At 39.8% G+C, this 23,961-nt stretch overlaps 1 protein-coding gene across 1 annotated transcript; it reads right to left on the bottom strand.

Moving 5' to 3' along the window:
• Nucleotides 1–20,340: 20,340 nt before the first annotated feature.
• LOC147826393 (uncharacterized) lies at nt 20,341–21,775 on the bottom strand. The gene is made up of 2 exons (XM_087181087.1): nt 20,544–21,775; nt 20,341–20,467 (listed from the first exon to the last, which is right to left on the bottom strand). The coding sequence occupies exons 1-2, from the start codon at nt 21,773–21,775 to the stop codon at nt 20,341–20,343; spliced, it is 1,359 nt and encodes a 452-aa protein (XP_087037213.1).
• Nucleotides 21,776–23,961: the final 2,186 nt, after the last annotated feature.

Below are 23,961 nucleotides of genomic sequence, written 5' to 3'. Positions count from 1 at the left end.
TTTTGATTGGCTTGATTCATGGATACTCTTATTAAAGTGTATTTCAATTGCTTGGCACTGTGTATTGTGCTCACTCAAAAGTTGTAAATACTCCCCAGCCAGATGTCCTTTGTATATCAGATGATCTCATTATGGTTGCAATGACAAAAAAATATAAGACATAGTAGTCATCTAATACAAACTGTGAAATGATGAATACTATATTGAAATTAAGCAGATTCATTACAGTGGTCACAGAGGATGACATGGGTCTTAGTCATTTTCTCATCACTGGGACAAAATACCTGAGACCTACAACTTAAAGAGGGAGAAATTTATTTTGGGTTACATTTTAGAAGTTTCAGTCCTTGCATGCCCAGTGGCATGATTGAAGGGTCTAGGTGGAGGAGGAGATGCTCACATCATTGCATCCAGGAAGCAGAGTCATAGAGGGAAATAGACCTTTCCAGTCTTGTTCTCATGGATCCAGCTATTCCAAACAGGCCCCACTTCCTAACATCACGTTTAGCTATAAAGTTCCCATAATCCAATCACCTTTGAGCTCATGGGGCTTTGGGGGCACATCCAGTTATGAACCCTAACATCGGCACTGTCCATCCATGGCTTTTTTCAATATTTTAAGGATGAGAGAGGATGACTAAAAAAAGGAAGGAATTGTTAACTTGAAATGAATTTGGCCGAATCCTGCCTCTGTACTTGAGCAATAAAATTTGGTCCAAAGTGGCCTCTCAGCACACAGTGAACTACAGTCTGGCTTGAAGCAGGTTGTTACTGAACCTGAGATATACCCTGGTAACCAGGCAATAAGTCTCAGCCAATCCCAGGCGGAAGACTGCTAAATCATGCCCAAATAAGATAAATGCAGAGCTAGACCCATCAGGTATTCTCTCTATATCATTTCTTGCTTTTCTGGCTGTCCTAGTTACTTTTCTTGTTGCTGAGACAAAATATCCCAAATCCAAAGTTGAAGGAGGAAAGGTTTATTTGGCTCACAGTTTATAGAAGTTTCAGTTCTTAATTGGCTGGCTCCAAGGCAGGGTGCGATGGCAGAGGGGCATCACAGAGGAGCAGGCAGAAGGCAGCAAAAGCAACAAGCAGCAAGCTATAAGCAGCAAGTGACCAGTGACAAGTGACAAGCAATGACCCTCTTTCTGCCCTTTCTATTCCATCCAGGCTACTCATCCTTAGGGCGGATAGCACTCACAACCAGTGTGGGGTATCCTTAATCCTAGCATTGCAGCGTGAATCAATCTCGTTATTGCATCCTCAATCCCAGCATCATATACCCTAGATTCACTCACCTCTGAAAAGCTCCACTTATGACAGCATGAGGCTTTGGAGGCACATGAGACATAGACCACAGCACTGGTTATAAATACAGCTCGTCATGCTGTAGGTGGGGGCATTCTGAATTATCTTTGGTTCACAGTGCTGGCCTATTTCTTGCTCAAATAAACTTTGTTAAATTAAAAACAAAATAATTTAGGGCATTGTGCATCATTTTAATTTTTTCTGTGATTTTCTGCAGTAGCCAAGTTTTTTGTTAACCAAATATTTATCAGTCCCAATCAGAAAGATGGTTTCTCTTTTCTTCCATTAAGATCTTGGTAGCTCTTAAGAGAGCTGCTAGCTACCTGTCTGGGATGTTCTGTCTGACTCTGTAGTAGGTTCCCTGACTTAGCTCAATGTTCATCTCTCTATTTCCCACTCCACAGTGGAGATAGAAAAGTACAGGTAGGGATCAAGACCACACATAGTTTGGAGCCACTGTGCCATGTTAGGAAATCTGAGAGATGGGCAAAGCACTTCAAGCTCTTTCACTTTCTTGGCACCTCTTGATGATTCCATGTTGACAGTGCTGGTGAGGGGAGTATGAGGCTGCTCCTGGGTGGAGATTATAGACATTCTGGGAAGAAACAGGATTGAGTAGCTTTATGCCTCAAGGAGAAATGGTATCATTCCTTTGGATTTGCCTTTCAAGGTCAAGATTATTTGATAATTGGAGATTAAGAGGCAGACCAACCAACAATCTGGGTCTAGGACACTGAATAACCTTTTGAATGATTTGGGGTCATATGATCTAGTCCAATTTATCAAAGGTGTTTGTAGATAGGAATTCACAGACATATGACAATGACACTGTGCATTCATACAGAGTGCTTTCTCTTCCTTTCTTTGGAGCACCTGCAGTGACCTTCAAGTGGCTCGTCAATGAATCACATATTTGGATTCTATATAAAACATTTCCCACCATCAAGGAGACAGATGTGAATAACCTGTCCTCCATTTATGCATCTGAACTTCTTTCTAGTCCTACTTCCTGAGCTACTTTGAAAGCACACTTTTACCAAAAAGAGAAGACAGCATGCACTAACATTCTTTTTTTTTTTTGTACCAGGGATTGAACTTGGGACCTTGCGCTTTCGAGGCAGGCAGTGGAACCACTAGTTAAATCCCCAGGACACATCCTTGTTTTTGAATAAATAGATCTTTTGAGGATAGAAAAGGGTAACCTGCACATGGAATTTTAGGCATTGATGTTAACTGGGGAGAAATTTGAGGTTGGTAAGACTTGTAGTGCTACCCAAACCAGAGACTGAAGAGAGCTGCTAGATTCTAGGCTAAAGCTGAAACTAACTTTAGTGGTCACTGTAAAGGGAATGAAGCTCAGAGAAAGCATGTGAGAATATAATAATTTTGAATTTTAAATTGGTTATCTTGATAATGGATTAAAATAATGCAGGAAGCTTTTTATGTTCAAAAGCATTGTGTGTAAAAAATATAACAGCATGGAAAGGGAAGAACTTTAGTATTCCTTGCCCTATATAAAAGCTTATAGTTTAAATAAGCTTAGTGCTTTTTACTTGTTTGTATAGGTTTTGATTCTCAGACTTTTGTCTACAGTGAGGAAACCAATGAAGCTTTGAATGAAAAAAGAATGACCTTAGGAAGACACTGTGGCCATTCTGCCTCCAGGAGCATTCAGCCTGGGAGAAAAAGTCTTAATAAGGACGTTGAAAGCAGCTCCACTGATCCTGTAGGGTTTATGGTGTATTAGAAGGGTGGGGGTTTGGCATGAAATGTATTAAACAGGCAGAAACCAGGAGGCTACAAGTTTCTGTCCAGATCAGAGTAGGACCTTGTACATCTAGCGGTCTGGCTTCCCTTCTGTCTCCCTCCCAATCTCCTATACCACACTGTCTCCCCCAGTCCTTCCTCATGAGACTTTTTGTACCATTTCTCAATGACAGAGTAGAGAAAAAAGCCAGCGGGATGAAGGGAAGTACACAAGGGCCCATTTGGAATGGGTTTCCTTTTTTCTCCCTCTCTGAAAAAAAAAAAAAAAAAAGAAAAGGGGGCTGGGGATTTAGCTCAGTGGTTTTGCCCCCTGCTGCGCAAGCGCAAGGACCTGAGTTTGATCCCTGGTACCAAAAAAAAAAAAAAAAAAAAAAAAAAAAAAAACTTTTAAGAAAACAGTACCATTTCTCCTTCTCTTGCTTTTCTCTGTCTGAAATCTGCTTTCTCCCAAACACTCTACCCCTCTATGTTTCTATTGATAGAAAGTATTTCTGTTCTCTTTCTCTCTCTCCTGTTCTGTCTCTGCTTGTCTCTCTCGCTCTTCCTTTTGCTCTCTGTAGATTCTAGCTCTCCCCTGGTCCTGAGAGAACATAATACTGCCTTATTTGTGACTCTGCAGTTATTTCCATGGCAACCAACCCATAGCCCAGGTATGAGTCCTTTGCTACAGGACTGTGCAAGAGAAAAGGCCTTTATTAAAACTGAGTGCTAGCAGGCTCCCTCCTGCAGCCCTTGCCAAGAGAGAAACTTCTGCAGAAGAGTCAAAGGAGCAACACAGGAATCAAAAGCAAGGTTTACTTTTCATAATTTCTCCAATGTAAATGAAACACCCCCAACTCACTGTACACATGTGCATACATAGGCACATGCATGCACGCACCACTTTTATTTCTGGACCTATAGCTTTTCCTTTTGAAGAATGTCAGTTTTAATGCTGTGGCCTGAAACAAAAGCTTATGTTTAAAATGAGAGGCGGGCTTCTCAGCTGTTAAGTCTCCTGTGTATAGGATGGAAGTAGGGGACAAAGAGAGGACAATGGCAAGGACAGGGATGGATAACAGCTCAGGAGGGTGGCAATGTGGAGATAAGGAAGAAATACTAGATTCCTAACTCAATGATGAATAAGAGAGGTAGGGAGGGATGATGCTTTCAACTTGGGAGTTCTAAAGACAGAAACTCATAATGTGTTCATTATTGTGTATGTGACTTTTACACAAATAAAATGAAGTAAATTGTCAGGGGAGAATGGCATCTCTAATCAGTTGTCACTCTTTTTTTCCTATCCTTTTTTTTTGGTACCAGGGATCGAACTCCAGACCTCATGCTTGCAACGCAGGTGCTGGAACGAACCACTGAGTTAAATCCCCAGCCCTTTCCTATCCTTTTTTTGTGAATCTCTGCTTTTTGTTCTCTTCCATTTTTGTCCAGGTCAAGGGAATGCCATTCTGGGGAGATGCTAGAAAAATTCCAGTCAAGTTTCTAAGACCCTTCTTCCTTCATCTCCCTTCTCTTCTGTCAGAACATTTGAATCCAGAAAAAGAGAAGACAAGGGAAAGAATCTCTCTTTCATCCCTCCTGAGAAATATCTATACACTGCTGGAACTTGAGCCAGGGCAGTATTCCAGGTCTCTACTACAGCCAGGTTGAGTTAATCTTTATTAAGCAGATGTATAGAGGGCCAGGTCGTCTCGGTAACTTTTCCATGGCCATCCACTCCCCATTTCTTTTATTGATCTGCCTGTATAAATGGGTACTTCTAAACTCCGTGGGAGTTTTCCAATTAGGTAAAAGGCAATTCATGTTTCCTGCTGCCTCTGCACTAACAGCCCTAAACCAAGAGAACACATTCAAGACTTTGGCAGAGCAACCTGCTCTAATCAAGGTGACCCCCTTCTGAGTACTCTCATCTGCAGGACATTTCTCTTAATATGCAATGACTTTCTTTATTGGAGGTTGAGAAAAATGGGCTGCTTCTGTAGAAAGGGAGTTTCAAGGTGTGCTGTGGGATAATGGAGAAGATGCATTGGTCTACTGTCGGGGTGGGTATTTTAGAAAAAATTAGCTTGGTAAGCATTTTTGGGGTCAAACAATGACTCTGGGATTTTCAAATCTCAGATTTCTGCTAGGAGCTCTTGCCTTTGACTCTCAAAGCCTGTTGGGGACCTCTTGTCCCTAGATGAGTCACTGCTAGGTAGCGCAGTGTTCAAAGGGCTTGGCCAGGAGGACCTGAGAGGAAATGGAGGGGTGGCGCCACAGAGGTGAGCCCTTCTATCTCAGGACTGGCACCATTGTCCAATAGCAAATATAAGTGGCCCAAATCCTGCGACCCACTGTAGCTGGTCCAACCCTTCTACTTGAAGTTCAAGGCAATAAAGCCTTATTTTTCCTTCTTCATAGTCATCTCTTTTCTGGTTTGGCTCATCTTTCATATTGCTAGGCTGCTGCATTTCTGACTTTCGTCCCTCCTCACCTGAGAAAGGGAGGTCTTTATCATTTACCATCTCCTTTCCTCTTTCAGATTCCTTTCACCATGTTAGTGTTGTCTTGTTTATTACTTGATCACTAATTAGAACTACTGTCCTATGGAGTCTTTACCATGTGCCAGGCACTGTGCTGAGTGTTTTACATATCATTAACAAAGTCAAACCTCACAAGTAGGTTTATTATCTCCCCACTTGACAGATGAGGGAACTGAGGCTAAGCATCTTGGTAAAAGGCACATAAACATTTTTATCCACATCTGTGTGATTCCAAAAGTTTTGGCACTTAGCATACATAGTCAAGGATAAATAATTTTCATAACAGTAGTTAAAATAAACTGTTTGCTTTTGGAAGCACAGAGAAGAGTCCACATTTGCACAAAATAAGGCTTAGCAGTAATAATTTTTTTTTTTTAGCAATAATAATTTTTGACTGAGGCCTTTCCAGATAGAGTAACTGGGACCTCCATTTCATTCTGTCTTTAAAACACAAGCATATTCATTGGAGACCAGAAAAATATTCCTATAGCTACTGTGGATGTGGATCTTTATGATGGGGCCTGCGGACCTCTTTTGGTGGGGACCTTGGAAGATCTAGCAGGCTATGATAGTAGTACTTTCTATGGGGGAAGACTTAGATCTTTAGGTTTTCAAATAGTTTCCTTTGTCTCTAGGAACTTGGGCCGAGTTACTGTGGGAGATTGAGAAAATACTGACCTCAAAAGTGAACATTGTCAATCTCAAACCCATTTTTTAGGAAAGAGCACTAGCTCCTTAGTTCATTTCTTCTCTACCTTCAAAAAGTTCCCTTTCCTTTATGTATTTCTCCCAGAGACAGGAGATATCTTTGTTCTCTCTCTTTTCACCAGTTTATTCTAGAGCATTAGAGTTTATTCACTGATCCCAAAATTGCAATGCCATTCTTCCCAGCAGGTAGCTATATTCTATGAAAATATGATTTTTGGCTACTAATGCTAGTAAGTCAAACCCATCAAATCTGCTGGGTGATTGGGTGTTTTAAAAATAAACTTTCTTTAAATTTATGATCTCAGCTAGTTTAACAGAACCTAGAAGGTAGGCCCTGTGGACTGCAGTCTTTCTTAGGCTCTGTAAGGAATATGGTAGGGAATCATTCATAGTAAGAAGATGACTCTACCATTCAACTTTACACCCTTACCTCCTAGCTGTGAATGATCCAGACCTTTCAGAACAGGTGGGATGTCTCCATTATATCTCTCCTTTTCTTCTCTTCCCCATCTTCTACTCACAGTAAAATCTCATGAAGAGAAGCACAGCTTGATTCCCACTTGCCTGCATGGCTCTGGTGGGCAAAGCTAGGTCCTTCTCTGACCCATGATAATTACACTCTCAGTGTGAGGAAAGCCAGAGTGGGAATGAATGAGACTGTTTTTGAATACTGAATGTCTGGGTCTCAACTTCACAGCAGTGACATCTTCTTTCTGTCAAGTACTGTCACATCATTGTTTCAGTTACATCTGGGGAGTCAGAGCCAGAGAATGATGGAGGTGTGTTGTTCAGAAGCCATAGGCACTTGCTGCACAGAATCTCCAGGAAGCCACTGCAGAATTCTCTGGAAAGAGGCACTTGACTCTCCCTTACATTAGAAGACAGAAGAGCTAGGGACTAGCATTGGGATTAAAGTCCATTCTAGCTGGAGGACTTCATCTTTGCTCTCAGTAAGAAAAGGAAGTGTTTGAAGATTCAGTACAGCTTCTGTTCATTATCAAACCCCGGTAGGACTTTATGATAATTTTTATAACTTCTTCATACAAAACTCTGGGTACTGTGAAGGTTAATAACTTGTGTTTATTGAAACTTCCCTTCAAGAAACTCAGAGAGCTTTGTAGACATCATCTAATTCAGCAGCACTGCAGGATGAGGAAACAGGAAAGAAGGAGAGGATGAACAGACAAGATTATTCCAATTTAGGAGAACTGCTAATATTAATAGCTCCAACAGGGAGTTTAAGTGAGCTTTAGAAAATTGAAAAACAAGTTTAAATCATCCAATAAGAGATCTCTTCACACCCCAGAATTGACCATCTCAGACCACCACTGTGAGCTGGCCAGAGATGGACCATGCTGGCAGTATTCTCATCTGTAAAGTAGGACTCTAAGTACAGCATCTTGGTATCATGTTGGTATTTAGTAAGGCAAAGTCGTAAAGTACAGCTACAGAACTTAGCATATTGTCAGTGCTTGTATATTACCTCTCAGATCTCCTTTTCCAGGTAACTGGAGAATAATTATCTGGTTGATGGGAGGACTAAATTGCATGTGATATACTCTGCAGAATATGAAGAACAGATGATTGTTTGAAGATGAGGAGCTGGTGGTCATTTCTCTTCTTTAGAAACTCTGACATCCAATGAGTAGTGCCTATTATTGCGAGAAGACTGACCCTCCATACACAAATTATGAGCATAGTATTTCTAGGTAGAAAGTGAAGTGGAGATTTGAAGCACTTGTTTACTTATTTGGGGGTGAAATTTTGTTTTGGCTTTAGGAATTTGAGTCATTTGTGGAGGTTTACATTTCGTAGTTCATTGATATCAATCTTCCATTTTACTTTTTCTGGGAAAGAAGGCTTCAGTGGTTTGGAGCATTCTGGAATTGCAGAAAATTTCTAATTCTAAAGTAGAACATAGCTTAAAAGATTTTTTTCTCAATACTCACAAATAAGAAGGAATGGTATCAATAATCTTCTCTAGAACCCGTGACCTTTTTGTGGTCTTCAAGGTTTATGGCGAACAGGAAAGCTCTACTGGTGTCCTCGTGACTGAGCAGATTGTGGAGCCAGGTCGTAGGCTACTTCCACCTTGGGTGCCCCATGGCACAGTCCGAACAAGACTTGAGTATGAAAAAGAAGGACCCTTCTCTTGTTGGTTTCTCTGTGAGCTCCACACTAATTTATCCCCTGTCCATCCATGGAAATAAAATGGGATTATTGTGGGAGAGTAGAAGCTTTTGTCTTCAAATCAGACATCTGAAAACCCTCTTTTTTCCTCTTGATTGAACTCACTTGTCCTTGGTACACTATGGCATGGGGGGGGTCTTTGTGAGACATCCTGCCATCACTGGTATTGCAGGATTCACCATATCTTAGCTTGTACCTTCAGACAAATAAATTTTGGTCTTACATGGTTTGCATGTGTCAGCTAGTGAAAAGATAGTCATACCATGCCAAGGCAAAAGTGATGGTAGAGTCCTGCTAAGTGGTTCTGGTGATAAAGAAATGGTGACTAGGAAGTGTATGTCACATTGCTTCATTTGGAGGCCCAACTTTTCACCCCCAAACAGTAGAGAAGAGCTGTTGAATGGAAGCCACCTTCAGCAGCAAAGCCTCCTTTCTACATTGCAGGTACTACATTGCAGATACAAAACAAGATCAAAGTTTTGTTTTACTGATAAATAGGCCCTTCTTTTTTTTCTCTAGACTAGAATTGATACACGAAGTTTAAAAGAGGAAGCAAATATATTCATTGAAATGTTTTCTGTATTCTCTAGCCTTATCTTGAACCTACAAAGTTTGCCCTATCATCTCTTGAGACAAATATCTCACTTGGATATTATCTGGAGGATGATGAAAGCTTCCTTTCCTGATTTTGAGCTTAGGCTTCAGAACCAGGATAAAAACTGTCCTGGGACACTTACCTCTGAATGTCTCAACTCTAAATCTAAATGTTCTAAATCTCAGCCATAAATGTTTCAGAAGCATGCTTTTTTTCCTGCACTGGATCCTGTATATTCAGTGATTTAACTACTCATTCCATGACCTAGTATTGCTACTGCTGTTGAATGTATAATTCTCCATTTGCAGATGGGTTTTTATTTTTATTGTTCTCTTAGGCTTTAATTGGGGAATGTTTCACAGAATATCATAAAGAACAGGTGTTCAGACTCCTGCTGCAACTAGGAGGGAGATCTAGGTTATCATCCAACAAAGAGACATCCTCCAGGGCTGGGAGTTGAGAGGAGGCTGAGTGAAGTACAGAACTTGGCTCCTAGTTAGTGGGCACTAAGTTGAGCCAAGTTTAATCAAGTGAATTGTAGGACCTGTAGAGTGGAAAAAGGAAAACCACATGTAGTTCAAGACCAGTTCTGAGAGAACCAAGGCAAAACTTCTGGTAAATAGCTATGGCCGGGATTGGTGGTCAGGTCTTGGATTCACAGCCTGATTTGGCCTTGGAGAAATAAACCAAGTTCAAGTCTGTCTGCCAAGTGCTTTGCCTGACCCTAGGTTGCAATGTGGAGACATGTTTGCCCTCCTACTAAGTTATATTCTCTCTGGCTGAGAGGTCACTTGTCCTGAGGAAGAGAGATTGTGAAGGTCAGAGAGAGATGAAAGGATTCGTCTTCTCCCCTCTAGTTTGAATTTTCCTGAGGATTTTAATACTTTTTTCATGAAAAATTACTCCTTTCATTCCTTCACTTATTTATCCAATACTTTTGCAAAACCATGTACTAGACAGAATGCTGGTAACAGAGGGATGAACAAAGTCCTGCCTGAAGGATTTGGTGCCTGGTGGGGAAGCCAAGTGGGCTTCTCATCTGAGGGTGGTAAATCACAAGGGTTATCTGCACATGTAAAGGGAATAATTTAAGTCAGATTCTGTGTGTGTTTCCAGGGAAGGTTTCCATGCAGAGATAATGAATCTTAAAGGCAAACTGGAGATGAAGTGTCTGAAGGCTGGGGATAGGGATGGAAAGGAGAATCTAAGCAATAGCATAAAGTCCTCAGGCATGGGGGAAGTTGAGCACACTGAGCAAACACTTGTGACTTCTGAGATATTTGATTTCTTTTTAAGAGTGAAGAATGGAGACTATAACTCCTCACCATTCCCTCAAGCAATAGTATAAAGAGATGCTTTTCTTGTTTTTTTCTGTACCTGTACATAATATGGCTTGATTCTCCTTTTTCTCCCATTCCCATTCTTTCCCTTCCCCTCCTTATTTACAAAAGCTTTGTTTCCATTTTTTCCTTCTATTCTCTTTTTTCCTTTTTCCTTTCCTTCCATACCCCTACCCTCCCTTGTTCCCTATCTCATTTGAACATTTTCTTCTTTCTTTTAAGGAGAGAATTTAGCCTACATTAGACTTGTCAGACTTAGCAAATGAAATTTAGGGCCCCCAGTTGTATTTGAGTTTCAGTTAGACACTGAATGACTTTTTTGGTATCAGTATGTCCTATGCAGTGTTTAGGATATACTAATATTACTTGTTGTTTATCTGAAATTCAAATTTAACTGGGCACTCTGCTTCATCTGGCAACCTTGTCTAAAGTCTTCTGAGGGCTACAGGTTGAGAAGAGTTTGGACATCCCAGGGCAAGTTACTTGGCAAGAAGTTTTCTGGGTTCTTTCTATCTTGAGGAAAATTTCAGTTTTTAACATTGTATCACAAGTTGAATCATGACATGTTTCTTAATTTATATGGCTAATTCATTCATACATTCAGTTTTAATTTAGTTAATAAATATTTAATATGTTTCAGGCTCTGTGCCAAACACAGGGCCGACTGTGAGAGAATACAGACTGGGGCTCTAATTTCAGGGTATTTTCAAGTATTTTTGACAGATCTATTACATATTTGACCTCTGCCAAATTTTCCCTTCCTGAATAGAGGCACTTGCCTCCTCTTTCTTTATCCTGCCCCAGCCTTAGTGATATCACATTGACTCCACTGCATAATTCTGTCCCCAAATCCTGTTTTCTATGGCTTGTGTGTTTTGACCTCAAAGCTTAGTGTGCAACAGAATTGTCTGGGAGTTTTCTGAGAACACGCTTGGTAGGTTCTTTTCCTAGAGTTACATTGGGTTGGTCTGGGATTGGGACTAAGAAACCCAATTTGCTTTTTTCTAACATGCTCCCAGGTGAGGCCAATGGCGATAACCACTGTCTTCTATGATGGTATTTCTGCCAGGCACCTGGGAGGAGAGATGCTTCTTCTCTCAGTGCCCATCTCTTGTCTGTGAACTTCATGTTCATCCCTCTGCATTCCCTACAGCTCAAGATAAAGCAGGTTAATCTGCTTTTTTTGGTAGGTCACCGGGGCTTTTTTGGGAATAAGACTTCCTGACTAATCCATGGAAATATCAGGCAAGGATTTCTGGGAAGGTGGGTTGTAAAATGTCATATAAACAAACAGAAATTATAAATATAAAAAAGTTAATGGTAGAAAATTTAGAAAAGCCTGGATGATAAAACTAAACTAAGATGATAAAAAGACCACTCATGTAGTTTCTCCATATATTTTGGGTAAAGACAGAAAGATTTGGTGTATATACTTCCATTTATATATTTCATACATTCATTCAACAAGCATTTCTTTTTCTTCTTTCTTGGTGTCTATTAGTTTTACAAAATACTGGGTTTTAATACTTATCTTTTGATCATGTCTATCCCCATCATCCTCCCTTAAAGCCTCCCTCCCTTATTCCCTTCCTCTTGTTTAGTAATAGTCTTTCTACTTTCATGTCATCTTTTAAAGATTCCACATATTAGGGAGAACATGCAAAATTTGTCTTTCTGAGTCTGACTTATTTTACAGAAACATGATGATTTCCAGGTCCATGCATTTTCCTGCAAATGCAAAATTTTCTTCTTCTTTATGGCTATTACTCCATTGAAATATCTGTCTGTTTCAGTTTCATCTGTTGATGGGGACCTGAGCTGGTTTCATATCTTGGCTGTTATAAACTATGCTCCAGTAAACATGGGCATGCAGACATCCTTACAGTATGCTGACTTTGATTCTTTTGCGTATATACCAAGAAGTGTATTCAACCAATGTTGCGTGTTTTCTCTGTGCCTGACATTGTTCTAGAGGTACTGAGATTATATATTAACAAGGCAGAAATATTACAATACTCCCATTCTCACAGGAACTCACTTTCTATTGAGAGAAATAGATCATAAGCAGAATGTAAGGGAACTCTATAATATTTTAGATAGTGATAAGTATTAAAGATTAAAATGTCAGTCAGGAAAAAGGGATGTAAAATGCTGGTGTGGGAGGGCTTGGGGTAATAAGAAAACTCATCCTTGAGAAGCTGATTTTTCTTTAGGCTGAGATCTGAAGAAAATGAAAGGACCTTTCGGGAAGGGGAATAGTATGTGAAAGGAGGGCTTTTCCTGGAGCATTTGAGGAGCAAGAGGGCAGAGGTATGGAGTGCATGAATTAAGTGGAGAGCACTGAGGGCAGAGGTGCAAGGGCTTGCAGGGTCACTATGCAGCTCTGGCTTTCTCTGCAGGAGATGGCGCATTGGAGAGTTTTGCATAGAAAAGTAATGCCATTTAATTTCCTTAACAGATCATCCTGACAGCTGTGTTGAGGTTGTACACCTTAGGGAATAAATCAGGGAGACCAGTGAGGAGGCTACTGCAGTGTTCCAGGCAATGAGTATGATGGTGGCTGGGACAAGGATGGTGGGGGTGGGAATAATGAGAAATAGTCCAATTCTGGATTATATTTTGGAGGTGGAGACAGAAAAATTTGCTGATGAATGGAGAGAGAAATGGCTGAGCAGTTGAAGAAGAGAGTTAGCCATTCAGGGACAAGAAGAAGACTCCAGAAGGGACAGGCCTTTGAGTGGATATCAAGAGCTCAGCATGGGACACACACAGCCCCTGCAGAGGGTGGGCAGAGAGTTACATATATGAGTCTGAGGTTGAGGGGAGAGGTCCGGCTAGAGATCTGAGTTTGGGCTGTCTGCACGAGGATGGTGTTTATGGTTGACAGGAAGGTACCCTGCTCCCAGCTACTGTGGGAGTTACTGCTTCCATCACAGCCACCCCTCTTCTGGAGGGCACCCTCTACTAATGGAGCTGCTTTGCTGGTAGATGAAAGAGCACACCTATCTGCTTTTCTAGGCATCTGCAGTGAGTGATTAACTGTGGCACAATTCATGTTCCAGACACTTCTGCCCTTTCCTCACCTTTCTGCTCACTTCACTTCCTATGGATTCTCTGGAAAACACCCTTTTAGTAAACCACACCCCAAAACCACTGAATCTCTCTGCCAGACTCTTCTAGGGAGTCTGACCTAAGGAGACAGATCCTTCTAGTTCCTGCTGGCTTGGAGATGTTTGTGCTGTGTGCCTGCATGTGTCATTCTTCTTGAAATGTTTGGGCTTTTCAGGTTGTATGTTATCTGATTGCATGATGAGTCAGGATGGATTTGAGATGCCACCAGCCTCCCAACACCCTGCTGTTAGCAATGCGAGGCTTGTTGTGGGTACAGGCGGGAGGGCGGGCTGATCCTGGGGGGAGGCAAGTCATTATTTCCACCTCAGTGCATTCTAATCATATTTCCCTCTGTCAAACCAAGCAGTACTTTCAATCTTGCTGCAGAGCCTCTGCTTTCCTTCCACTCGGATCAGAAACAAATCAGCATGATCAAGCCTGGCAGTAGATCATTTAGAGATTTTTGTCTCTGTTAGTAGCCAAGGGCTGGTGGCATCTTTCGTATTTGTGTGTGAATACAACATGTACATTTTACTTTTAAATCATAGATGACTCTGCCTCCCGTTTTGAAATGCTGTATATTTTGCACTTTAATTTTCAAGAATCACTGAGGTCATGGAGAAGGACAAATCAGCATGGAACAGACTTTCTAAATGTGAATCTACCCAGCATAGTGATTCTGGTTTCAGTCCAGTCTTTTATACTTTTAAATTGCAGTATTATATAAATACACTATGGTGTCTAGATATTAAGCATATAACTGTCTATATTTTTACATATGGGAATACCCACATGGCCACAACCTGGAACAAGACATGGAAGATTTTTAACATCACAGAAGGTTCACTTATGCCCCTTCCTGGTCAATCCTTGTTTCTACCCTGAGTAACCACTACTCTTGATTTTTATCTCCATAGATTAGTTTTCTTGTTCTTGATCTTCATATAAGTGGAATCAGACAATATGCAGTATTTTCTGTTTTCTTTCTTTGTCTCTCAGCTTCATCCATGTACTATATGTGATGTAATTTTTTGTTTTAAAATTTTTGAATAGTATTACATTATATGAATATACGATAATTTATCTCTTCTGCCCTTACCGAGTCGATTTAAGTTTTTGGGTACCTGAATATTTTCAGAACTACTTCAGTGTCCTTAAACTGATTTAGTACCCTCCTTCTCATAAGAAGCCTGGCTAGTAAACAGGAAAGGGACTGGATACTTATCTTCATTTTATGAATGTGAAACCTTCATAGATAACTTCAGGGACTCATCAAGGTCATATAGCCAGGTAGGGAACAGAGCCAGGACTGGAACTGGGGCTGTTTTTTTTTCCATTAAGTTTATTGGTACATTTTAGGTATAAAATACAGTTAATTCATCATTGGGATCTTGTACCTTTACATGATGTATCTTGGTTCTTATTTTTTCCCCATGCCCCTGCCTTACCTTCACTCCCTTTACCCTTCCCTATTTACAAAGACTTTGTTTCCATTTTTTCATTTTCTCATATTTTTTCTTTTCCCTTCTTTCTTTCCCCTACCCCTCCTACCTCCCACTTCCCCTATGCCTTTAGACCTTTTCTTCCTATTACACAATATCAATTATACATTTTAAAAAAATTACAACATCAAGATTTAGAGGACATTACCACAGATTTTACAGAATTTAAAAGGATATAGAAAGCATATTACAAAAATATTTTTTGAAATAAAATTGACAACTTCTATGAAGTACCTTGGAAGACAAATTAATGAAACTGACTCTGGAAGAAATATAAAATTTGAATGGCACCTATTAAAGAAAGTATATTCTTAGCTTGAAAACCTACCTATATGACAACAACAGGCTCATATACATTTTAACTGATAAATTATATCAAAAATTTAAAGCAGAACAAAGAAGGAATACTTCTCCTCTCATTTTAGGAAATCAACATTGTGCTAATCCTAAAACTGGATAAAGATGATGGAAGAAAAAAGTATGAACATAGATAGAAATTTGTTTAAGAAAACAAACTATTAGAAGTCAGATCTGGCAGTATGTAGAAAGTGGTTTTGTTATAGGGATGGCAGTGTTGGTTCAGCATTGGAAGATCCACCCCCATAAGTCATCATTTTAACAAAGGAAAGGAAAAAACCATATGATCCTATCAGTAGTTGCAGAAAAAGTATTGGACTAAATTCCACAGCTGTTCATGGTAAAAGCTATCAGGAGACTAGAAGTAGAACAGAACCTTCTCAACAGATCAAAGACATGTACTCCATACTTCCAGCAAAACCACCTTATATGAATGGAGAAAATACAATGCTTTCTCCTTAAAGTGGGGAACAAGGGCAGATATGCCTACTCTTCATCTGTCTATTAAACTTTGAAACATAGGCCTAAACCAAAATAGTCTGGCAATAAAAATAAACAAATAGCATAGGATTGGCAAGGTAGAAGTAAAATCTTTATAGGTAGATGAAATGATCATTTACAGAGAAAATACTAAGAAATCTGTAGGAGCCCCTAGAACTTGTATTTGAATTTAGCAGGATTAGAAAACACAAGGTATATAGAAAAATTCAGGTCTATGTATATTTGTTATAAACAAAGAATTGGATATTGAAATTTAAAAGTTATGTAGGAGTACAAAGGACCTGGAAAAGTAAAAAGAAAAGAAAGTAACAGTGTTGGAATACATTTATTACTTAATTTTAAGACTTCTTCTAAAGCTACAGTAATCAAGGCAATGTTGGTATAAGGAAAGACATATAGATCAATGGAATAAAACAGAATCTAGAAATAGAACCACACATATATGGCCCACTGAGTTTTGAAAGATTATTTAACATTAACATTTTATAGAACATAAACTCAACTCAAGAGAAGAGGAAAAGATAATATTTTCAACAAATGGTACTAGAACACCTGGTATCCATATATAAAAAATTAACCTCAACCCTTTATTTCCATACATAAAAATAACTTGGAAGGATCTATGAACCTAAATATGAAAGACTAAAACTATAAAACTTTAAGAAGAAATTATAAGGGAAAATGTTCATGAATTTAGGGTAGGCACTAATTTCCTAGGATACAAAAAACATGATGTATAAAAGAAAAAGATTGATAAATGAGATTCCATTAAAATTTAGAACTTTAAAAAACATCGTTAAGAAAATGACAAGTGGGCCGGGGATTTAGCTCAGTGGTTTCACTGCCTGCTGCGCAAGCGCAAGGACCCGAGTTCAATCCCTGGTACCAAAAAAAAAAGAAAATGACAAGTAGTCCTTAACCCGAACATATTTATAATACATATAACCCATGACCAGAATATATAAAGAACTCTTACAGCTCATTAATAGACAACTCAATTAAAAAGTAGACACAAGAAGACGATAAATAGCCAGTACAGCATGAGGAAAGATGTGAAACATTAGAATCAGAAAAATACTAATCAGTGAAATAAAAAGATTGAATTATACACTCATTAGCGAGATGAAGTTAAAAGTTTTAAAAGAACAAATGTCAGCTTAGGTGTGAACCAGTTAGAACTTTCTAATACTGCTAATGTGAATGTAAAATGATAAAACCATTTTGGAAAACAATATAGAAATTTCTTGTATTACTGTTAAGAACCAACAGTTCTGTTCTTAAGTTTTTACTTAAGAGGAATGAAAACACATGTTCACAAGAGATTTGTACATACAGGCTGACTGTCCCTTATCTGCAATTCTTGGGACCAGAATTGTTTCAGATTTTGGTTTGAAATCTACTTGATCTGCAAAGAGGATAGCTACTTCTGTCTTTTTTTCGGGTTCCTGTCACATGGAGTATTGTTTTCCACCTTTTAACTTTCACCCTATGAGTTTCTTTTTGAATTAAGTGTGTTTCTTGTATGCAGCATATTGTTGGATCTTACTTCTTGACCCATTCTGCCACTCTATTTCTTTTGATTGGTGAATTGAGACCATTAACATTGATAGTTGTAACTGATACATATTGACTTACTATTGTCAAGACTTTTTCTTTTTGTTGGATTCTCCTCCTTTGCATTTAATTTCTTGTCGTGCCCAATGGAGTCATTCTGCTGGGCTTTCTGGGGTTGTGATCCTCGCTGTCTTTTCCTAGGATACTGTCTAAAACGTTTTGGAGTGCTGGTTTGGTGTTCATGAAGTTCCTAAGGTGCTCTTTGTCATGAAAGTATCTTATTTCTCCATCAATTCTGAAAGATAGTTTTGCAGGGTACATCAATCTGGGTTGGAGGTTCTTTTCCCTTAGGACTTCAAATATGTCACTCCAAACTCTTCTTGCCTTGAGGGTTTGCGTTGAGGAGTTGCTGTGATTCTGATGGGCTTTCCTTTGTATGTGATTTGTTTCTTTTCTCCAACTGCTTGTATCATTTTGTTCTTGTGTTGGGTTTCTGGGATCTTAACAATTATATGCCTATGTGTAGATTTTTTTTGATCAAGGCTCATTGGAATTCTAAATGCCTCCCTTATCTGTATGTTAAATTCTTTTCCCCTGCTTGGGATGTTTTTTGCCATCGCTTTTGTGAATAATTTTTTTATGTCACCTGCACTGTCTCCTGTTTCTTCATTGACTTTGATCAGTCTTGTGTTATTCTTTGCATCATTTACCAGGTGCTGGATTGATTTCTCGTGCTCTCTTACTATTTTAAAAACATTTTTCTTTTCCTGGTCAATAATTGTAATCTTCTAAATTTGAAATTCTCTCCTCACATTGGTTCATTCTGCAGCATAAACTTTCAATGGAGTTTTTAATCTCCTGGAAATCTGTTTGCATCTGTTTTATGGATTCCTATGTTGTTTCCTGTGTGGGATTCCATCATGTTCTTCAGCTCTTCTATTTTTTTAAAATCTGTGTCCTCCCTAGATTTATTTTTTATTTTTTATTTTTTTGTACTTTATTAAATTCTTTTATTGGTACATTGTAGGTATACAACACAATTACATTTCTCATTGGGAATTCTACCTTTACATAATCCATCTTTGTTCTTATTTTTTCCCCATTCCTAGTCCTCCCTTCACGCCCTCCACCCTTCCCTATTTACAAAGACTTTATTTCATTTTTCCATTTCTCATCATTTTTCCTTTCCCTTCTTTCCTTTCCCCTGCCCCTGCCCCTCCCACTACCCCTATCCCTTTGGACCTTTCCTTCCTATTTTGCATTATCGATTATTCATTCTAATCATTGGTACATTTTAGGTATACAATATAATGACATTCATCATTGGAAATTTGCACCTTTACATAATCTCTCTTGGTTCTTATTTTTCACCGTTGTCCAGCTCTCCCTTCAACCCCTCCAGTCCTCCCTATTTACAAAGATTTTGTTCCTATTTTTCCATTTTCTCATATTAATCCCACTCCCTTCTTTCCTTTACCCTAGCCCTCCCACTTCCTTCCCCTTTTCCCCTTTTCTTCCTATTTCACATTACCTATTATACATTTAGTCCTTATTTACACTTTCAGTTTCTCACACCAGAGAAACTATTCAGTATTTATACATGTGTGTCCTATTTATTTTACTTGAGAGTATCGCCTCAATGTGCAATCCCTAGATTTATTAATCATGTTTTGTACTATGGGTACAATGTCTACTGTTATCTGAGAAATTATTTCTGATTTCATTTTTTCCATATCTTCTTTTGTTTCCAGTTCAAGGAGTCCAGGTTGTTGGGTATCAGATTGTTCCATCTTGTTTCCCTTTGGGGTTGCTGTAGGTGATCTGGCAGTATGGTTTTGAGACAGCTTTTCGTGTCTTCTCATTTCAAAGGGGGTGTGGGTGGGGAGTGGTGGTGTGCTGCTTGTGCCTGCACGGCTCACCTTCTCTGCACTGGGGACAGTGGTACGGAGGGCCAAAAGTTTCACCTCCTTGGCACTAGATGGGGCTCCGGTTCTCTGATTTGGGGGCTGTGGTAAGGCAGCCTGAAAGGCTCACCTCCTTGGTGCTGGGCGTGGCTCAGCTCCTCTGGGCTTGGGGAGGTGGTAAGTCAACCTGATAGGCTCAGCTGTTCCGCAATGGGGGCCTCTGTTCCTCTTCACTGGGGGTGGTCATAAAGTGGGCCAAATGGGTCACCTGAGGTTTCTATATGCCAGATTTCACTTTTTTCTTGGTTTTCATCATAATACACTGTGTGAGTCTGTTGACTTCTCTTTTTTTGGTAAATAATAATATTAGCTCTAATATGAAAGAAAATGGGCATAATTAGGTACGTGATAAACATATAATATTGAGATAATCTTGTCACAATATGAGTAGCATGTTCATCTACAAGCTGTGTGAAAACAAATCAACTTTGTCAATACTTGTTCACAAGTCCTGAAAATATTTATCTTAATATAAAATATGGCAGCAAATTCATTTGTTACACAGAATACAGAGTATACACATCAAAAGTTTAAAACAAAAGTAGTGGCAATATCATAATTAACAAAAAGCAATTAACAAAATTAAGTTTTTTAGTGGCCTATACCTCTAAATTGTAAAGACTAAACAAAAACTACACAAATACTAATTCTACTTGAAAGTAAAAAATACATTTTAATTCATCATGCTTAAAAGACTACGTATTAAGCTTAAAGATACACAAAATATCTATGTAACTTAATATTTTTACATTACACACTGCAGATACACAGTTCATACATTTAAGTGATTTTTCTGAAAAACAAATAATGTATGTACTTTAGGATATCTATATCTGGGATTTTATTTTTGTAAATTGTATGGAGAAATATTGACCTCAAGCTTTCTGTATTAATTACTCCTACAGGTCTTATAAGAAATTTTCACAGGATTTTCAAAATAGGCTTACATATGTAGAGTTCCTCTCCAGTGAGATTTCTTTCATGTATTTGACAATACATGTGTGTACTGAAAGCATTCCCACATTGCTTACATATATATGGTTTCTCCCTACTTTGAGTGTCTTTGGCAAACACCACAAATGCTGAAAGCTTTCCCACATTGCTTACATGCATAGAATTAATGCTGATTGTGAGTTCTTTCATGTATTTTACAATAACATTGTGTACTAAAAGCTTTTCCACATTGTTCACATACATAGGGTTTCTCCCCTGTGTGAATTTTTTCATGCATTTTACAGTAACATTGTGTACTAAAAGCTTTCTCACATTGCTTACATATATAGAGTTTCTCCCCTGTGTGAATTCTTTTATGTTGTTTACAATTATCTTGTGTACTAAAAGCTTTTTCACACTGCTTACATACATAGGGTTTCTCCCCAGTATGAATTCGTTCATGTATTTTACAACAGTCTTGTGTACTAAAAGCTTTCCCACACTGCTTACATACATAGGGTTTCTCCCCTGTGTGAATTCTTTCATGCATTTTACAACAGCCTTGTGTACTAAAAGTTTTTTCACACTGCTTACATACATAGGGATTCTCCCCAGTATGAATTCTTTCATGTATTTTACAACAGTTTTGTGTACTGAAAGCTTTCCCACATTGCTTACATACATAGGGTTTCTCTCCTGTGTGAATTCTTTCATGTATTTTACAATAACGTTGTGTACTGAAAGCTTTCCCATATTGTTTATATACATAGGGTTTCTCCCCATTATGATTTCTTTCATGGATCTGAATATCATTAGGTGTGCTGGAGGCTTTCAAATTTTTCTTATATATAAAGGTCTTCTCTTTAAGGTGAGTTCTTTCACTAAGATCAGAGTAGGATTTCCCACCTTGAGCATAGTCATAGGGTTTCTCTCCAGCCTTTGTCCTTGCATGCTTCTGAAAGGACTGGAAATCACCACAGGTTCTTCCATGCTCACTGAATTTACACAGCTTTTCTTCCAATCCCAGGTACTCATATGTCTTCAGTCCAGTGTGAGCTACAATGGGCACATTTAGTGACAAATGCCCAGTCAGGGGCTTTCTAGCAGCAAAGCTTTCAGCTGGTTTTAAACCAGCTTGTTTCATGTCCACATTAGCATTTGGAGTCCAAAGGAGTATTTCTTCATATTGATTCCAACCTTTATTTTGATAGCATTTCTCTACCTCTTCATTTCTTAGATTTCTCCAATAACTTTCATACTCTTCTTCAACTTCCTGGTTATCCCAGGCTCTTCCTATAGCAGCCATGTTCCTAAAAGTTTCCCTCATCACATCTCTGTAGAGCTTCTTTTGGGATGGATTCAGCAAAACCGACTCTTCTATGTTGAAGTCCACAGCTACATGCTGAAAGGTCACTGCCTCCATTGTGTGGCTTCAGGTTTCCCCAGAGTCCTTTCCATGCAGTATGCAGCCAGTAGAAGTCACAGAAGTTGGCCTAGCAAGCTAGGGGTGGGGGGGCTCTCAGCAATACCTTCTCCTGGAAATTTTAGAACAGATTTTAGAATTCTGCTTGCCACTGTCCCACAATCTTTGTTGTCCTGTCCCAGCCTCAGTGTTAGGCAGTGTAGCTGTGTGCCTGAGCCTCCTTTAAAAGTGTCTTTCTTAGTATTCCCAGCTCTCTTCCTCATGTATTAGTGGTTAGTCTTTGGCAGGATTTTCTGCTCCTTCCCCAGTAGTGGTAGTAAGTAATAGTAGTATCAAATAATTTCCACTGAGGGCTGGGGATTTAGCTCAGTGGTTCCAACATCTGCCTCACAAGCACAAGGTTCTGAGTTCGATCCCCAGTACCAAAAAAAAAAAAATTATTTCTACTGTCTTTGGATGAAGGTATTTTGCTTCTACCCCCAACCTCCAAGAAATAAAGGGTCTTTGGCTTTGTCATGGGATTGAGTGGGTGTACTATCCTCAGAGGGTGAGGGATTTGGCTTCTGCTTCTCCCACAAAAGCAGCCTCTGTGCTCTGGGAGAATATTTGCTGATCCTCCATCAATGACTTAAGGCTTTTGCTTGTGGCAGAGTGGTCCAGGAAACAGGGGGGTTTTGTGCCTGTCCACCTCAGCAGCAGCTGTTCTGTGTATCTGTGCCTTCTAGGGGGTTCTTTCCAGTGTCCTGTTGTGCCCCTGCTGTCTCTTGTGAACACCTTGGAAGCAGCTCCCATTCCATGGCTTCCTGGAGGTGCTGATGGTCCTGGGCCTCGCCACAGGCGCTGTCCTGAAATTGCAGATTCTATGCAGGGCCATGGTGGAGTCCTCAGCCTCACTGAGAAAGCACCAAGCTGGTGGGGATGGCAGCGCCCAGAGCAGTGTGGAGCCAGAGGGCCACACCCTAGGATGAGCCGCCCGGGGGACCCAAAGGCCAGGGACAGTCTGTTGACTTCTTGAAGGAGGGCATTACAAATGGTCAATCCTAAACCTTTCTCTTTCTCTGTGTTCCCAAATTGTCTCCTGCTCTGTTCCCCTGTATCATTTCCCAATTAAATCCTCCTTGTCTGTAGTCTTATCTAGAGTGTTGCAGTAGCCTCTTAAATATCTCCCTTTAGCTCTTACCTACTATCTATTCTTCAACCACTGGAGCATCCTTCTAAAACATAAATTTGACCATATCATCCCTCCATTTAGATTTCCATGAAATCCTCCACCTCGGTAAGAGGCTACATTAATCTGAGTCTTAGGTTGGACGGTATTGGAAACAGACACTGAGACAAAAAATTTGAGTGTAGTAGTTTATTTGGGAGCTGAAGGGAGCACCGGGGGTGGGGTGGGTGGGTACATAAGAGAGGGGAGGAAAGACAACCACTGCAGGCAGCAAGAGCTAGATTCTGAAGGGTGCCTGTGACAGTGTAGGTCGTGCCTAAGCAATGTTACCCAAAGAGTTATAAATCCAGGTTTTCTCCAGAAAAAAGCCCCATTAGTCATTGGCTGAGCGTATTCCCAGGGGTGTTAATTACCTGCCACTCTAGTCTGCCCTGCTTGAAGGCTAAGCAAATGCCCATGGCCAGAGGATGCCTGCAGGCAGTAAGTGGCAGGTATATTCAGGAAAGATCTTTCTGTGGAATAGTTGAGTGCTGAGGGGAAATGGGAGGTGCACCGACAGCATCCCCTACAGGCTAGCTCATAAGGTCCACATGATCCACACATTTCCCAGTTCTTTAACTCCCTTTCCCCTTGCCCACCCCAGTCTTTGTGCTTCAGGAGTCCCACACTGCCTGCGTGTCCCTATGTACTTCAAGCTGGGTTTTTTTCCTCCTCAAAATACGCTTTTTGCCTTGGATTCCATTCTCTCACTTCTCCCCCTAGTTAACATCTGCACATTCTTCAATACTCAATATCACCTCCTCCAGGAAGCCTTTCTTGGCTCACTCCTTGTCCAGCCTGATGTAGTCACTTTTCATGTTGTGTCTTTCATGGGTCTGGCTTCCTCAAAAGATGATGGGTTCTGTGGCACATGTAGACTGTCTGATTTCTCTTTGAGGCCCTAGTGATGAGCATGTGGTTTGGCATCCTAAATAACAGGCATTGGACTGAACTGTGCATCTGTGGCTTATTGTTCAGC

Source organism: Heterocephalus glaber, unplaced genomic scaffold (genome assembly GCF_053883595.1).
Source record: "Heterocephalus glaber isolate CG9 unplaced genomic scaffold, H.glaber_assembly_v1.0 deba00001472, whole genome shotgun sequence".
NCBI lineage: Eukaryota > Metazoa > Chordata > Mammalia > Rodentia > Bathyergidae > Heterocephalus > Heterocephalus glaber.
Note: the sequence above shows the minus strand (reverse complement) of the source record. Positions and strands in the feature narration are given on the sequence as shown.

Coding starts and splice junctions, on each gene's coding strand:
- LOC147826393 (XM_087181087.1), bottom strand. CDS start 21,775: ATGGAGGCAGTGACCTTTCAGCATGTAGCTGTGGACTTCAACATAGAA. Junction 20,468..20,543: donor CATGAAAGAACTCACAATCA/GCATTAATTCTA, acceptor CACTCAAAGTAG/GGAGAAACCATATATATGTA.